The 17928-nt window shown below is 40.8% G+C and overlaps 1 protein-coding gene across 1 annotated transcript; it reads right to left on the bottom strand.

The window, feature by feature from the left end:
- Positions 1 to 827: 827 nt before the first annotated feature.
- Positions 828 to 7802, bottom strand: LOC306708719 (cell division control protein 42 homolog). Its single transcript, XM_079176638.1, has 6 exons — positions 7738 to 7802; positions 5205 to 5309; positions 1917 to 1989; positions 1385 to 1494; positions 1070 to 1267; positions 828 to 948 (listed from the first exon to the last, which is right to left on the bottom strand). Exons 2-6 carry the CDS (start codon positions 5307 to 5309, stop codon positions 859 to 861), a joined length of 576 nt encoding a protein of 191 aa, XP_079032764.1. The 5' UTR covers positions 7738 to 7802; the 3' UTR covers positions 828 to 858.
- Positions 7803 to 17928: the final 10126 nt, after the last annotated feature.

The raw sequence follows: 17928 nt of genomic DNA, 5'->3' as shown, positions 1-17928 counted from the left end.
ACTTTTTCCAGATGCGACCTGCTTCTGACCAAACCAAGATTCAAATGACACTGATTTTGGAAGATTTTCTTGTGTATTTTACATTTTAAAGAACTTTATTGTGCCTCACGCAGGACATTTTCATCATTTTAACTTTCTCTTAACGTTTGGCAAGGTTGTGAGTTTTAGTTCTAGCTTCTGAAGTTCAACCTCAGCTCCTATAATAAACACAGACACTCAGCTACTTAAGGAAGAAAATGTCCCCAATGAAACCACAACGTTTGATCCCGTCGTCATTACAGAATAAAATCATCCGTTCTATAAGATCACGCCTCAAAATTGTAGTTTTTGGACATTTTATCCTCTAATGAGACCCGAGCAACTGTCAGGAACTGTCAGCTCAATTCCAAAAACAAATTAGGTATCTGATGCAGCTCTTAAAAGTTCAAGACTTTTGAGAAACGTCATCATTTTGAGGCGGCGGTCAACAGTCTCGTCTGTAACCGCGACTCCGTCCACTGTTCTGCATCTTTTTAAAAAGGCGTCCGAGGTGAAACCCTCTCTACTGCTCAACTCAAATTTAAAACCCCCCGTTTCCTGGTTAGTGAGGAGTGTTGTTCTCGTGCGTTAGTCAAAATATAATCCCAAACACTTATCTATGATGAAAATAAGGCCCGTCGAGAGCCCGGCTCCTCCGACGACCACACCCACGTTAAGTCACGACGGCTGAAGGCACTTGTTTAAACATGTGTCTACCTCGTCCACCTCCCTCCCTCTGTACCCGTCTAGGTTCATCTCCTCCTCCTCCTCCTCCTCCTCCTCCTCCTCCTCCTCCTCCTCCTCCTCCTCCTCCTCCTCCTCTTCTTCCTCTTCTGGCGTCTATAGCAGGACGCAGCGCTTCTTGGGTTTGTTGTCCGGAGGCTCCAGAGCAGCCAGGATGGCCTCGTCAAACACGTTCTTCAGACCTCTCTGACCAAGAGACAGCGGAGAGAAACACGGATGAGCTGCGTTTACATCTTAAACAACAAAACATAAGAAAAGATAAGAAAAGTTTGCCTCATCAATGTATTTTACAGGCGCATTCGTTCACCTGCGTGAGAGCGGAACACTCCACGTATTTGACGGCCTTCAGCTCTCGAGCGAGCTTCTCGCCGCTCTCGCAGCTCAGCGCTCGCTGTTTGTTCTTGGCCAGTTTCTCCAGAGTGTTGCTGTCGTCCCTCAGGTCCATCTGGGTCCCGACCAGCAGGAAGGGGGTCCGCGGGCAGTGGTGCGAGATCTCCGGCACCCACTGTGGAGAGAGAGAGGCACGGTCGGAGAGAGGGACGAGGCGGTTAATGGGAGTCTGGATTAAAACCCGTCAAGCTCAAAGTCACAGTAAACCCAAGACCCAACCACACAAACTCACCTTCTCTCTGACATTCTCAAACGAGGAAGGCGACACGACAGAGAAGCAGACGAGGAAGACGTCGGTCTGAGGGTAGCTGAGGGGTCGCAGCCGGTCGTAGTCCTCCTGACCTGCAGGGGGAGACACACAAACTCTGTGATCGACAGCAGACAACAAGTAAACGCTGTGTACCAAGTGTGTTAAAGCTGCATTCTCTCTAATGACCACCAGGGGGCGACTCCTCTGGTTGTATAGAAGTCTATGAGAAAATGACTACTTCTCTCTTGATTTATTACCTCAGTAAACATTGTAAACATATTCAACATAAAGTAGTCCACGACTATGAGAGACGAGCTTACAGTTAATAACGATCCCTCAGCATTGTGGGGGTCGGTTTGAGGCGTTTTGACGGTTACGCTCGTCGTCTTTTTGATTCTTCAGAACACATTTTGTTTGTGCGTCGTCTGGCGTTTCAGAGAATAATGCAACAATACTGCTGCTGCTGCATACCCACACAGTATGTTATGAACTACACGCAGACTTTATTCTTTACCTGCAGTGTCAAACAGTCCCAGAGTGTACGGCTCCCCGCCGATCATCACCGTCACCGCATAGTTATCAAAAACCTGAGGGAAGACGGGAGGAAGACATGAGGAAGGAAGTAAACATGTGAAATAGACAAAACAGGAAGTACTTTAAGAGGCATGTGCGTGTCCAACAATAGACACACACACATGCTCTGGACTCTACTAACAACTCTCCGTCCCCGAAACACGAATTATGAAACCAAACGGCACTTTCAAGAAGTGAAAACGAGACAATAAATATCTTCACTTTCCAAATAAGTCTGACAGAGACAGCAGGTTTCACATCACTGCAGGGCTTTCAGTGACTTTGGGAAGACGTTTCCTCTTAGTTAGAGAAGGGCTTACTATTTGACTGGGAAAGCAACAAAGTGGGTATTTTATAGTTTATAATTATAACAATTACATTTATTTTTCTCCACCCTGCACAAGTTTAAGGTCAGAGGGCTTAAACAAGAACATTGTAGCTCACAAATACTCTGATTCATGGCAGCACTTTAGTAATATTATTACAACATTTATTCATTTTCTAACAATAAACCCATATTATACAACCCATACTTGTGTACTGCGTCTGTTGACCTTTGACACTGCAACGGAGCAGTGAGCTCGTCTCGTGTGCACCTGGTCGACAGGTCTGCGAGGAAATGAAATGGTACAAAAGAAAGCGTTGCATTCCTGCAGACTGTCCGTCAGTGCCGAGTGCGTTAGAAACACGATGGTCGTCAGATACAGCTGTTCATCACAACATGTGTAAACAAGCAGAACATCAGTCTGCAGAAATGCTCAGTTTTCTACTGTTTGTCGAGCAGCCGTCCGTCCTAGTCAGCGATGCCGTGCAGAGTTCACCAATAAGAACAGGCTAATACATAAAAGCTAATCACTGAGCTAATTGTTTAGCTGCGAATGCATTTTAAATATTTAAGAACTTGTTGTATTGCTGCTCAAGAGAGACTATTTGTTTACGTACAAGAATTATACACAAATGTCGATTCTTTTCTCACAATATAATAAAAAATAACCGATAAGCAGCATCGATAAGAGTACTAGTATCGATAAAATCCTAACAATATGACTAGTAAGCGGCTACATCCTTGAACATATCAAAGCTATTAAACATCCTGATTACTGGAGACTCAGATGAGCTGCAGGAGAGGAAGCTGCATCGAGTGTCACAAACATGGAACTCCAGCTCAGCTTCCTCCTGCATCCGTTTAGTCTTTATTTAAACACGTCTTTATTTAAACACGTCTTTATTTACATTTAAGAACAGAAACTTTGGCCAAATTCAGGTTAACAGTTCCTGCTGAACACCAGAAACTATATTAAGGCAAAATAAATTAAATCAAAATCAGTTGTCCAAATGGACAAATGTCTGCTCAGTCCCTGATATAAATATTTTATTTCTACAATAATCCTACAATTGTATTTTAATTAAGACTTGTCTGAACATGAAGAGCATCAGAAACCACTGAGTGACTGCTGGACGATGCTGCGCTATGATTGGCCCGTCTGTGTTTAAGGGGCGGGACTTAGCAAAGGGTACTTCTATCGTTACTTCTTGTAGTTGTTCAGTAAAAAGTTAAAATTCTTTATTGAACGTTACTTGAAATGTTATTTCCCCCAAAACTGAGAGGCAACCTCAACCAATCACACACACACACACACACACACACACACACACACACACACACACACACACACACACACACACACACACACACACACACACACACACACACACACACACTTTTTTTTGATGATGTGTTTGGACGGAGCTCAGACTGCACAAGCTTCTAGAAACAGAGCGATCACAATAAACTGGTCCTCTGGAGAAGAGCCCAGTTCGTGCTTTTGTTATTTAGTGGTACAATAATATAAAGTATTCTCTATGAATGGTTTATGGATGTGACTTTTATATCTGATAAGGCGACGTGAGGCTTCCTCTCTCCTGATGTTGTTGTTGTTGTCGTTGTCAGCTGACTGACAGGAAGCAGCAGCGATGGTGTAAAACACGACGAGGTGAAGAAGACGAAACAGAAAGTTACGAGTGATCGCTGTCACGGAGCTCAGAGTGAAAGAGAAGAACTAACAGGAGTAACAGGAAGAAGAGGTTTACAAACACAAACCGGATTTAAATACCAATCAGTATTTAATCCATGACTAACTCCAGTCATCAACGGGGCTCATTGGTTTCAAAGTTGTGAGAATATATTTGGAATTTGTCTATTAGTCAATTTTGATAAGTCGTTTTTTAAATGCTTTTTTCATGCTTTCAAAGAAAAGTATCTCTTTTAAACACAAGACTTAAAGTCCCGCTTTACATCTGTCGATTAAATCAACTAGTCGACAACATGTGTACGAGACCAAAGCAGCTTTAGGTGTACCTAATAAACTGGCAACTGAGTGGAAATTATGATAACATGACAAAAGAAGAGTGACACATTTTATCCAGTTCCCCGACTCATAACAGTAGGTCTGATATATATATACACCCAGTTACATCACGGAGGGGTTGGAGGCAGAGAGACAGACAGGCAGACAGAGAGACAGACAGGCAGGCAGAGAGACAGGAAGAGGAAGATAATGTTGAGTCAGCACTGCTGGTTCTGCAACCCTCTGATCAAACTGTGCTGACAGAGAGACGGGGAGCCGACAGCAAACAAGACGAGAATTATTCGACAAATTGCCGTCAGCGGTCAGTGAAGCGTCCCATCGATTAGATGTTTGGGATCATTCCAGCAGGACAGTCCTGCCTGTCAACAGTCAGTCAGCTGGTTTCCAACAACAACACAAAAAAAGTCAGAGTTTGCAGGATCGGTCGGGAGTTTATATCTGCAGAGGCCTGTGAGGCTTTACTGCTGCAGACCAGAGAGAATCTCATGTTTTAACTTGCAGCTGCATGAAAATAAGCAACCAACACACACACACACACACACACACACACACACACACACACTCAGAGGGCTGCAATCCTAAGAATCCACCTAAACAGCAGGCAGCAGATACTTTAAGGTATGAAAAACAACTTGTTTCCGTCCGACCGCTGCGTGATTCTCCAGAGCAGGTCAACGACACAGGCCGGGTGTTCGATTCCCAGCCTTCTGATAATATTACATTAAAGGAATAGTTGGACAGTCTGGGAATTTATTTTAATTTAAAATCCGTGTTTCTGTGTCGGGAGACAAACTGTAAACAAGCATCACTTCCTGTGTGAGTGGAGCTCCTGGCTGCTGTGTGTTCTCAGAGTTACTCACCGTGGGGACGTATTCAGAGGGAAACTTGTTGGTGGTGTAGGAGATGAGGAGGCAAGTCTTTCCCACCGCACCGTCTCCCACCACCACACACTTTATAGTCTGCATCTGAGGAGGAAGGAAAGGAAGGAAAGGAAGGAAAGGAAAGAGTAGTGACAGGAGACCGTTAAGACTTCTGAACTTTATATCTGAAAAGATTTAATTAGAGACTAAATACACTGAATCATGTATTATAACTCACGTATTTAGATAGTTTGGGTCCAAATAATACACAAAAAGAAAAACCACATCAACAACGATTGAAAGGTGACACAACACAACAAACTACATTTCACTCTGAAAGAGAAAAACAACCAATGTTTGTCTCTTAAATCTAAAAACAATATGAATACAAAGACATCTACAAATGAAATATTCAGATTGTTTCTAGGTAGTTTGTGTAAAGTGCAACATACAGCAGGTTTTTTATATACATCTATAGATAACAGCCTGAACAGAAAAGTGTTTAAGTGCCTGAGTAACTGAGGATAACTAACGGTGCACTAGATGCATGTAAACAGCAGCCGCTCTGTACCAGAGCTAACTGTGTAACGCAGTGTTCTCGACAGGCTGCAGATCCTGTGACCATCCGGCCCGCCGAGCAGCTCACATACCGGGCCGGGCGCTTCGTTAAGGGGGACAATGGTGAAAGGTTATGGAGCCTCCGCTCCATCACTGGCTCTTTGTTTTGGGGCCTTTTGGCAGCACTCAGCTGGTTACTGAGGGAGAAGTTAACTGGTCCTCTGCAGACACGACGACACCGGTTCAGTTTACGGAATTCCACAAACACACGCAGACAATTGTGGGAAGAAGTATTTTAAAACGTACTATTGTTTTTATTCTACACGCTGTTAAGATGCATCTTCTGGTTTTGGAGACGCAGCAGCTGATTACTTTCACTACTGTTTATTTATTTTAATTAACAAACTACTCTTTAACTCTATGAAGTGTCATCTTTTACAGAAGCACTCGTTACGTCACAACTAAACAAAAGATTAGTTGAAGCATCGATTAGTCAACAGATGACAAACAATCATCCGTCCAAGTAATCAACCAAGGAAAAAAGACAAATATTTGACGATTTCAGCTCCTCAAATGTGAGAGTTTACTGGTTTTCTTGTCTAATTGTCATTTGTATACTCGGGTTTTGAACTGTTGGTTGGAGTATTTTAAAATGTCATCTTGGGAGCCAATGATACGAGTAATTAATCACAAAATTCATCCACAGATTAATTAAATATTACCAAAAGTAATCGTTAGCTGCAGTCGTGTCTATAAATTAAGATTAGTTTCTTCTTGTATTCGTCTATGATGTGTGTGTATACATTTGCATGTAAGTATACACACTTTATACTTTTTAACAATATCATAAATATCAATACATTTTTTCCTCTGTGTATTTATTTAGATATGCACGTGTGCTCGGCTGCAAATACTTAAACAAATGTAGTTCTTTTAGATGAATGGAATTGAGCTGAAATGATACATAAACCAACAGAATAAAGAATTACTCTGCAGCTGTTGATATGATTACAGATATGAAGTATAAACTTAAACATTCTCTGGTAACATCTTCTCACATCTGGTGACTTGACACCATAGTGCTGCTCGGACAACAACAAGCCTTTGGAATTTGGAAAACTTGTCATAAAAATGAAAATGTTAGTCGATTAAAGCCCCAACTTATTGATGTGCAGGCTGTGAAAACAAACTGCTCCTCATATCTCTGAACAGCAAATATATTTAGTAGATATATGACATCCAATGATATAAAACTAGCTAATTAATTACGCTGTAACCAGAGGATGTTAGCAATAAAACTAATATTAATTTGTTCCTGTTCATCAATTTTCACCAATTTTCCTGCCAAAAGCATTGATTAAAAATCAGATAGTGTTCATAAAATGAATCAAAAGCAAATATTATGTCGTTTTAATGTAAATATGATTAAATCAACATTTAATTAAGGCAACAAGCTAAATAAATGCCGTCATTGCTTCAACAATGCTGCCTGTTGACAACTAAGAAAGACAGAAAGTTATCAGACCATTAAACCAACTTACAGACTTAAAGTTTTTGAGCTTTAAGTGATAACTTCTCTCACGTTAGCTTCTGTGTTGCTGACTTTTCAGTCACTTCCGCATAGAAAACAGAGGCAATAACTCACAAAAACCGATTATCGTCTTTATCGAAGGCTAGCAGTTTGTTTTCACACAGTTAACGTTACGAAACAACGACGTTATTACTCGTTGACCGCGTTTATAAGCTACTAACTGTTGAAAAGTTTACTCCTGTGAAGCTAGCAGAGTTAGCTAATAAAGGAAACTTGTTTGTTTTGACAGCTGTTAGCCGAGTTAGCTGTCAGCAGGCTAACAGTCACAGATTTTCACAATAAAAGAAGAGTCAGTCTGAAGTAAACAGCAATGTCTCTGTTGACATGTCAGTATTTTTTCGTTAGTTAATGACAGTTAAAGACAGTGACAGCTAACTTTACTACCTTGTCTCTTCTCAGGTGGAGTGCTGGTACCGTCGTTCCCCTCCCAACACAGTGCGGAAACCGGAAATAGGACGTTTGATGTGTTCTTCTTCTTCTTCTTCTTTTTTGAGCTTTATTGGCAGTTGGTAAAACAATGAATTAGTGCATTACCGCCACCAGCCGGTCTGGAGTGTGGATTAGGATGTCTCGTACTTATAGTTTAATAAAATAAAATAAAATAAAATAAAATGAAATAAAATAAAATAAAATAAAATAAAATAAAATAAAATAAAATAAAATAAAATAAAATAAAATAAAATAAAATAAAATAAAATAAAATAAAATAATGTACATTTATACCATTTCATCGTTTGACTTAAAAAATGCTTTGAAAAAAATTAAATCTTTTTATCTGAAATAATTAATTAATTTGCAAATAATTAATTATTTTACAATTAATTATACACACACGTGATTTTTTTCATTTGAGTTTAGAATATGTCACTGTTTCTCAGTGGCCACCAGAGGGAGCTGAAGTACAGACTGTTTACAGCATTTCATACAGTGAAGAGCAATGTAGACGCTTCAGCACAACCTAAGATAAATTAAGATAAGATAAGATATGTTATAACTTTATTAATCCTGAATGAAATTCTTGTGCCAGAGAAACATAAGAATAAAAAAAATAAAAAAGACACTTTAAGAATAGCAATAAGATAAATCTAGTTTTATTTAAATCTGCAGTTATGTGCTGTTCCTTATTGTTATGTCATCTATTTTGTTTATATTGTATTTGCGTCTAGTGTTTCTGTTTTTTTACTATGTAAAGTGTCTTTGAGTACCTTTTAAAGCGCCATACAAATTAAATGTATTATTATTATTATTAGTAAAAACATAAGACGTAATACCAACACCAGCTGCAGTAACATGACATGTATTTGTGTGTGTTTGCACAGAGTTCACATACTTTAAATGTGTGTGTACTCCATGTGTCAACTCCATACACTCACATACACAATGTTCCGGTCATATTTGGAAAATGTGGGATCTTGACTGAAATTCAATATATATTATTCACAATCGAATATTGCTTTGCTGCTTTTGAGCTGATGAACGGTATGAATTTCACTTGCGATGAGCTGTATTTCAGTTTGACACCACACACATCCCCGTGCAAAGATGTTTAGAAGCCAAAGTCTGGTTCACATTTCTTCCTTATTTTATTTTCTATGCATCTGACAGAGAATCCTGTATGTATGGGAAATAAAGATATCTTGAAAAGTGAGTATTTAGCATCAGAGTTCATCAACAGGGAATCAATAAGGAAGGCCGGGACGGAGTAAACCTCCTGTACAATAATGTCTTTAACAGGTGTTTGTTTAGTCTGTCAGTGCTGTGTTGTTGGTGGAGGGGGAGCTCGCTGACGGAAAGGCCAGTCGACCTTCAGTGGTAACGCAGCAGAAAATGAGGTAATTACAATGCGAGGCACTTCTCCATTACCCTTTTCCTCCGGAAGGCTTCTCTCGTTCTCTCACTTCACAAGCATTTCATCGCACTTTGATCTCTACTCACATGCTCTTTTTCTTCTTCTTCTCTTTGTTGCTGCTTCCTGGTTTCTCTCTTCCCTCTCTCACCTCCTCTTCATCATCCCCCCCCCCCCCCTCTCTCTCTCTCTCTCTATGTATGTATATATATATATATATATATATATATATATATATATATATGTGTTTATATATATATGAATGTGTGTGTCTTTATCAGTCACTCACCCGTGGCTAACCGGGAGGATGGATGTCAAGGACGTTGTGCTGCTTGTCTCCCAAAGATAATCCCATTAAACTCAGGAATTTAATTATAGATTATCTCACATGCTCACACTCACACACACACACACACACACACACACACACACACACACACACACACACACACACACACACACACACACACACACACACAGACATAAATACATGCACATCCAAAAACATGCGCTGAGAAATGCACATGAATACAAAAAACTACGAGACCAAAATTAAAATACTCACCCATGTAGAAACATTCTTTAATATACAAAGGTAACACAGAAAGACGTGAATGCACACACACACACACACACACACACACACACACACACACACACACACACACACACACACACACACACACACACACACACACACACACACACAGACTGGTCTCACCCTGTTGCCCTGTTGCCCTGTCAATGTGTATCAGTGTCACCCTCCAGTCGGCATTAACAGCTCCACCGGTCTGTTTTTAGAGCAGGAAGGACGCACAACATGAACAAAGGAAGCAAAACAACTCACCACAGCACAGAACCCGACCGAGACGGGACGAATGTGCAGGAATTTATGAGCACACTGACCAGAAATGTGTTGTTTTTGTATGTTTCTTTTTTTAATGTAACATTTTATCGTCAATAAATCATTATAGTAAATTTATGACAGCGGGTTATAATTTATATGACATAATATTATATTATTACAGCTACATTGAAGCAAAGAGACGTGGCCGCAGAAAATACTGGTTCCCGAAAGGAGTCCACTCACAAGGTGTAATAAACTGCAGGTAACTCTTACGATGTTACAACCAGGCGGCAACCTCCGGTTCTGCCGAGTGAAGCCGATGCTTCATGTGTTAAAGCTGCATTCTCTCTAGTGTCCACCAGGGGGCGACTCCTCTGGTTGTATAGAAGTCTATGAGAAAATGACTCTACTTCTCTCTTGATTTATTACCTCAGTAAACATTGTAAACATGAGTTTATGGTCTCAATCTCTAGTTTCAAGTCTTCTTCAATACAGCATGATGTTCATTTAGTAAATGATGGTCCATTTAGAGTCAAACAGACCATAAAGCAGGGGATGCTTTAGGGGCGGGGCTACACAGTGATTGACAGGTCGCTGCCACGGCGTTGTCCGATCTGGAAGTTGTCCGTGTTTTCGTCTTACAGTTTTAACCCTTTCACAGGTTGTTTTCCTTTAATGAAAGTTAATTGTAACATTTTAGTCGTCTAAATGTCTTATTCAGCGTTTGGTTACTTAGCCCCGCCCTCTCGCGTCACTTCTGGTTCCAAAAAAACCAAGATGAGAACAGCTAAAATGCTGAACTCAAGGCTTCAAAACCACAAACCAATGGGTGACGTCACGGTGAATATGTCCACTTCTTACATACAGTCCACACAAAAATCCAGGAGTGAAATAAAAACCTTGAGTTGAGATTATTTAGTCAGAAAGAAGTAAAGATGAAGCTCTGTATCGTCAGGATTGTGACAAAGTTGTTCATCTTTTTGCCCAACTAGCTCAAAAATGTATTATCATACAACAGCTTGTATGATATGAAATACTTCGTTAGGTTTAGGCAAGAAAACAATTTTCTTTCCGTATGTCTGGGATGAGACCAGCCTGATCGACTAAGGGTTGAGTGCCTTGCTCGAGGGGAACATCGAGGATCACGGGACCAACCAAGTAAACATGGCGATTCAAAATGAACCAATGATTGGGCGGCGTTTTAAACACACAGCACCTGCTTTCAAAGGGATTTCTGCTGCTGCATTGTTGTCGGTGTTTAAATGCTCACACACACAAGACACACACACACAGACAGACACACACACACACACACACAGAGCTTCATCATGTCTGAGTGTGGAGGTGAAGGATGGATTATGTAACTGTATATACGAGCGACTGAACCCCACTGCAGCACCAGAGAAGAAGAACAGGGAGACACACACACAGAGAGAGAACCGGTCCTCCCTTCGTCTATTTTTACCTCCTCCGTCGGGCGACGAGCCTCTGCACCCCGTCCTTATCCCTTCATCACACCCCTCCGTCCATCTCCTCCTATTTAATTAACCCTCCTCTTCTCCTCCTCTTCCTCTCTCTCCATCTACCTCTGAGTCATCTCCCCTCCCCCCTCTCTGTCACACATCTCACCCTCCTCCCCTCCTGTTTTTCCTCTCTCTCTCTCTCTCTCTCTTTCTCCCTCTCTCTCTCTCTCTCTCTCCCTCTCTCTCTCTCTCTCTCCTTCTCAGCCTCCTCTCCAGTATTGTTCTCGGTTGCCGTGAGAGGCAGAACACACACACACAGGCGGCAGGTAAAGGAAGGAAATCCTCCTTTTCCTCTTTTCATCCACTCAAAAATGTTTTCTTTTTTGTGCTTTTCCATCCGTTACTTTTCATTTCCTTATGATTTCATATCGATTGGCTGCTGCTCAGTGCAGAGAGGCTGCAGAATGATGCTGCTTGTGTGTGAGATAGATTCAGTTATGGATGTTACTGTACGTGTGTGTGTGTGTGTGTGTGTGTGGTTCTGCTTCATGCATTTGATCTGATTTCTTTAAAATCGATGTGTATATTTTGCACGTGAAAGGAAAGCATACACGCGCGCGTGTGTGTGTGTGTGTGTGTATCCCTTTTAGATGTTACTGTGTGTGTGAATGTGATTCTGCTTCATGGCTGTCAAATGTGTGTGTGTGCGTGTGTGTGTGTGTGTGTGTGTGTGTGTGTGTGTGTTTTGGCATCAGAGCATTATATGTGTGTACGAGCGATTCCTGCAGTGAGCGTTGGATGGTTTATTTCATTTCATATGACAGGAACATATGTGTGTGTGTGTGTGTGTGTGTGTGTGTGTGTGTGTGTGTGTGTGCGTGTGATTTGCGTGTGATTCATGCACTATTTTGAAAAAAGGAGTGTGCATGTGCAAAATATTTGTTTATGTGGGTTTTGGCTGCAGAAATATTACGTGTGTAAGGTTTCTTGGATTTCTTGGAAAATGGCTGTCAAGTGTGTGTTTGTGTGTGTATATATACGTGTGTTTGTTCAGGTGTGTGTTTTGGCCACAGTGTGTGTGTGTGTGTGTGTGTGTGTGTGTGTGTGTGTGAGAGAGAGGAGATCCTGCAGTCAATTATAGTGGAGTCCTTGATACATCAAGTGTGTTAGTGTGTTACATGGTTGATGTGTTTTAATATGGCCGGCACAAGAGCGTGTGTGTGTGTGTGTGTGTGTGTGTGTGTGTGTGTGTGTGTGTGTGTGTGTGTGTGTGTGTGTGTGTGTGTGTGTTTTGGCTATACAGGAATATTATCTGCTCATGCAGTCAAATCTAGTCTCTGGTATATTCAGTGTGTGTGTGTGTGTGTGTGTTTGATGGTTAATTATTTTTTCAATATGGCAGGTATGGGAATGTGTATGTTCATATTTGTGTGTGTGTGTTTTGGCAGCAGGAACATTGTGTGTGTGTGTGTGTGTGTGTGTGTGTGATCTTGCAGTTAATCATGTTTGAGTTCCTGGTATATCAAGTGTGTGTGTGCGATAGCTCATATCTAACATGGAAGACACAGAAATGTGTGTGTGTGTTGTCGCTCTGTGTGGGTGGATGTGATGTGTGTGTGTATATGTGTGTGTGTGTGTATGTGTGTGTGTGTGTCAGAGTACTTGTGATAATTGCGAGTTAAAGATGTGCTTGTGTGTAAATGTGGACACATTATTGCGTATGTGTGAGACTGCTCCACTTCCTCTTCTGTGTGTGTGTGTCTGCCATACGTGCTATGATCAGCCTGCTTCCTCTTCATCCTCCTCCTCCTCCTCCTCTTCCTCCTCCCTCTCTTCATCCCCCCATTTCTCCTCTCTTCTCCAGCCAAACAGGGTCATTTAATTATTCATCTCTCTTCTCCTCTCTTTATCTCTCTATCGCTCTCGCACTGCCTCGTTTCCACTCGCTCTCCATTTCGTCCTCTCTCCCTCCTTTCCTCCCTCCCTCCCTCCCTCTCTCTCTCTCTCTCTCTCCTCCTCCTCCTGGTCATCCTCTCAGTCTCTTTCCATGTATTTCTATTTAAATCCATCTTTCATTCCCCCACTGTCTTTTTCTGTTGACTCTTCCCTATCTTCATTTGTTTCTCTCCTTTTATCTCCATCTATGTTTTTACGAGGATTGATTTTACAATTAATCATGAAATGGCACAACTTCATCTACATTTGATCTGAGATGTCCAGAGACTTTGGGATGAGTCTCATTCAGTTTGAGCACTTTCAACATTGGATGAATGTTAAACTCTGTCATCAACGCAAAAGATGAACAACTTTGTCACAATCCTGACGATGTAGAGCTTTATGTTTACTTCTTTCTGACCAATCAATCTCAACTCAAGGTTTAATTACCGTCTTTTTACTGTATGTAAGAAGTGGACATAGTCACGTGACGTCACCCATTGGTTTGTGGACGGACGTTTTGAAGCCTCGAGTTTGACAATTTGGCCGTCGCCATCTTGTTTTTTTTGCAACCAGAAGTGACATGAGAGGGTAGAGAAAATGCCATGTTAGAGATCTGTCAATCACTGTGTAGCCCCGCCCCTAAAGCATCCCCTGCTTTATGGTCTGTGTGACTCTAAATGGACCATCATTTACTAAATGAACATCATGCTGTATTGAAGAAGACTTGAAACTAGAGATTGAGACCATAAACTCATGTTTACAATGTTTACTGAGGTAATAAATCAAGAGAGAAGTAGAGTCATTTTCTCATAGACTTCTATACAACCAGAGGAGTCGCCCCCTGGTGGACATTAGAGAGAATGCAGCTTTAACACGTGAAGCTTTTCAGAACCGGAGGTTGCCGCCTAGCTTTCTGTCATTAACTTTGTCAGCAGATGTTGACACTATGTAAATAAAGGCATACAATGCCCAAAGATGAATCTTAAAATATGTGTTTATCCGATGTCATTTAAAGGGATCGTCTGCTGAGTTTGTGTTGTTTTATAAAGTTATGGGATATCCTGACTTTTAGTCCCTGGTGTCGGTCAAGCTCACAATCAATTGGTCAAATATGTGAGCACACCTAGAATGAATTAAACTAGTTTTGCTTTCAACATACTTAGAACAATTTACAGGAAGACAGACACACAGCTAAACAACAAAGCCGAACAAATACAAATAAACATAAAACTTCCCCCTAATGCAACTCTGCATCTTTTCTGAGACGCTTCTTGTAAATGATTTTCTAAATACATCTTTAAAACTCACTCCCTTCAGAGCCAATTAAGAAAACAAATCCTAAAATATAATACTTCTCATGATGAGCACGTTGAATTGATTTGAACCAGGAGATCATAGATCCAGTATTTCTCTCCATCACTCACTCCATTTTGTCTTTCTGGCTTCATCCCTCTTCCCCCTCTTCCCCCCCATACAGAGACAGTGTAGATACAATGATATACATGTTGTCCTCCCCCTGCGTGCCTTCATCCCTCTCTTCCTCTTCCACTCTCTCCCCTGGCTCGCCCTCTCACGTGTTATCTCTCTTTTATTTTTTTTTCTGTGCTGCTATATTTTTCTGCTGAGCACTGCAGTCTCCTGTAGGTGTGGCGTGGTGCGTTCATGGGTGTCCTCCCCTCTCCCTCTCTCTGCTGTAGAGCTTACGTAACGCACAGCACAAACAGCACAGAGACACACGGGCAGACAGAGAGAGAGAGAGAGAGAGAGAGAGAGAGAGAGAGAGAGAGAGAGAGAGAGAGAGAAATAACTCATAGAGGTGGAGACAGCAGGAACATATGTTTATGGATATGAGATGAGTGCTGGAAATATTGAATTGCACTCAAAATACGAGTGCAGCGAGTCTGTACATAAAATGACTTAAAAGGAGTTTATTTACACGATATTATTAAATGTGTGTTATTAACAAGGTGTTAATATTTCATTTTTAAACATCGATAACAATATACAGGACGACAAAGGAAAACGTCATTGTTTAACTTCTTGACTTTAAATCGGATTAAGATGCTATTTACACTTAATCCGTGGAGATGTTTATCCTCCACGCTGACTGTTTTCCAACTTGTCACAGTAGCAGAAAGGCTCACAGTCACTTTAATGTCTCTCTTTATGTTCTAAACTCCACGACAATGACCCTAAATCGCTCCAACGTTTCTCATGAACAGATTGTAAAGAGGGCCTCACATTTCTTTGTGCTTGCGGGACTGTTATCACAACTGTGACCGGGGCTAAAACTAAAGTTAAGTATATATATATATATATAAAAATACTGAAAACAAACATGTAGCTGCAGCTGTAACATCTGAAACAATGCTGCTGTATGTTATTAACCAACACAAACACTATATCCACCTTAGATGCTTACTTTTGAGCGGATTATAATCACTAGTCTGCTCACAGTGTTCCTGTTGGGTCTTTACATACATGACAACATATTATGGAACAAATGTATATATCTTATGCTTCATTTTTTTAATTAGGCATTGATAGTTTTCCACCACCAAGCTGTGCGTTAGTGGTCTATTATCAACTGTTTTTGGCTGTAATTAAAACTACAGTAATCTATATTTTGTACACAGGAGGTTCGGTCGTGTGTTATTTAATCTTCACACAGTAATTACATCCGTACAGTCAATTCAAACGTATTGTTTATGATACTGTATTCTGAAAACAGTCAATAAGATTCAATAAATCGCGAAACTGTTTCATGACTTTATATTCATGTAATAAATATGCAAATGTCACATAGAGGGTACTCTGCATGCACAAATAAAGAAAAACAAATCACAAAACCCAGATAGACGTGATCGCTATAAGTTGCTGCTGTATTTAGTTTAACAACTTTATTTTTGTTCAAAGATGCTGATAATGATAATTGTTTAAACGCTATTTTCACTGAAAGCACCCTGGAGCTGCTCGGCTGTGACTCTGAGTCTTAATAAATAATAAAATAGGATTTCATGTCACAGATATTTAGGTTCCGGGTGGTATTTATAGACATTCACACATATACTGATTAAAATTTCATAAGGGTGGGAATGTCAGTGAAAATGTTGCTGCTTTGGTGCTTTGAGGACGTGAAGAGGGAACAGAATGATGTAAAAACAGAATGATGTAAAAACAGAATGATGTAAAAACAGAATGATGTAAAAACAGAATGATGTAAAAACAGAATGATGTAAAAACAGAATGATGTAAAAACAGAATGATGTAATGATGTAAAAGAATGATGTACAACAGTTGGCAGGCGTCCTGTATTCTGCAGTAGAAACTTTGGAAAAAAGATCTGCAGTACTCTTGGGTGGGGCTTCAAAAACAGCAACAAAAAAGAGAGAGAGAGAGAGAGAGAGAGAGAGAGAGAGAGAGAGAATAAAGCACATCAAATAAAAAGAGGCCGGTAGAGAGAATCACCCACGCATCAATCCCCTCGACTCTGTGTGTGTGGAGGTTTCTCTGTGCTGCCGGCGAGTCAGACACCTTATCTGCTCTTTCTTCGGCTGAGCACCATTTATACATTTTACACATTTCCCCGACGCTGTTATCCCCCTGCCACTCGACAAGGAGCCTGAATAAGCATAAACGGCTGGTGGGTCGTCGGCGTCATAATCGACCGAGGGGGGGGAAGCAGATGGAAATATTCCCGAGTCGCTCAGAAGGACCACGTACGATAGAGGACAGGGTGAAGAGACAAGAGGAGTAATGTCGTTCTGCAGCAGGTTAAAACAAAAAACACACGGGGGGATTCATGTCCCCGAGGATGAGAAGGAAGGAGGCTACAAAGATACGAGCAAAATAAAGAAATGTGTAGATTCGTATGTCTTCAGGAAGGTTTAACATTAACAGAAAACACCAGAGAGGAACAAGTTTATACAAAGAAAGAGACACATTACTAAAGATACTTGTCATAACATGTATTGTGTTGTTGGCCCTGTTGCAGTTTTGCATCGGCCACAAACATCTACAGAAATAAATGAAAAAGCAGGAAACATAAGGAAAACATCTTACTACACAAGATATTAACATGAGACCACTGTACATTCACTCAGCAAGGACTTCAGTGGGTTTAAAGCTTGTAGCAACTGAAGGAAATGAAGGGAACTTAGAAGAGAAGACATACTAAGAAGCGGATTAAAAGGGAGACTTTGAGAGAAAATAATTGAAACGTGTGATGTGAAATCAGAGCACGTTATCGTCACCGCTCAAAGATGACTTCAGATGTCAAAGCAGACATGAACGCGACCGCGATCGGCCTATAAAGGATGTGTGAGGGTCACTGAAGAAGGCCGAGACTGAGCCGCGTTAACTGTGAGGTTTGAGTTTGTATTGCGGGATGAATCTGCACTACTTATACTTTGTAGGTTTAGTTTGAGGTATTTGTACTTTACTTGAGTGTTTGTCTTTTCTGCTTCTTTACATTTCTGCTC

Source organism: Pholis gunnellus (genome assembly GCF_910591455.1).
Source record: "Pholis gunnellus genome assembly, chromosome: 16".
In the NCBI taxonomy this organism is placed as follows: domain Eukaryota; kingdom Metazoa; phylum Chordata; class Actinopteri; order Perciformes; family Pholidae; genus Pholis; species Pholis gunnellus.
The sequence above is the reverse complement of the archived record's forward strand: the minus strand, read 5'-3'. Positions and strand labels throughout refer to the sequence as shown.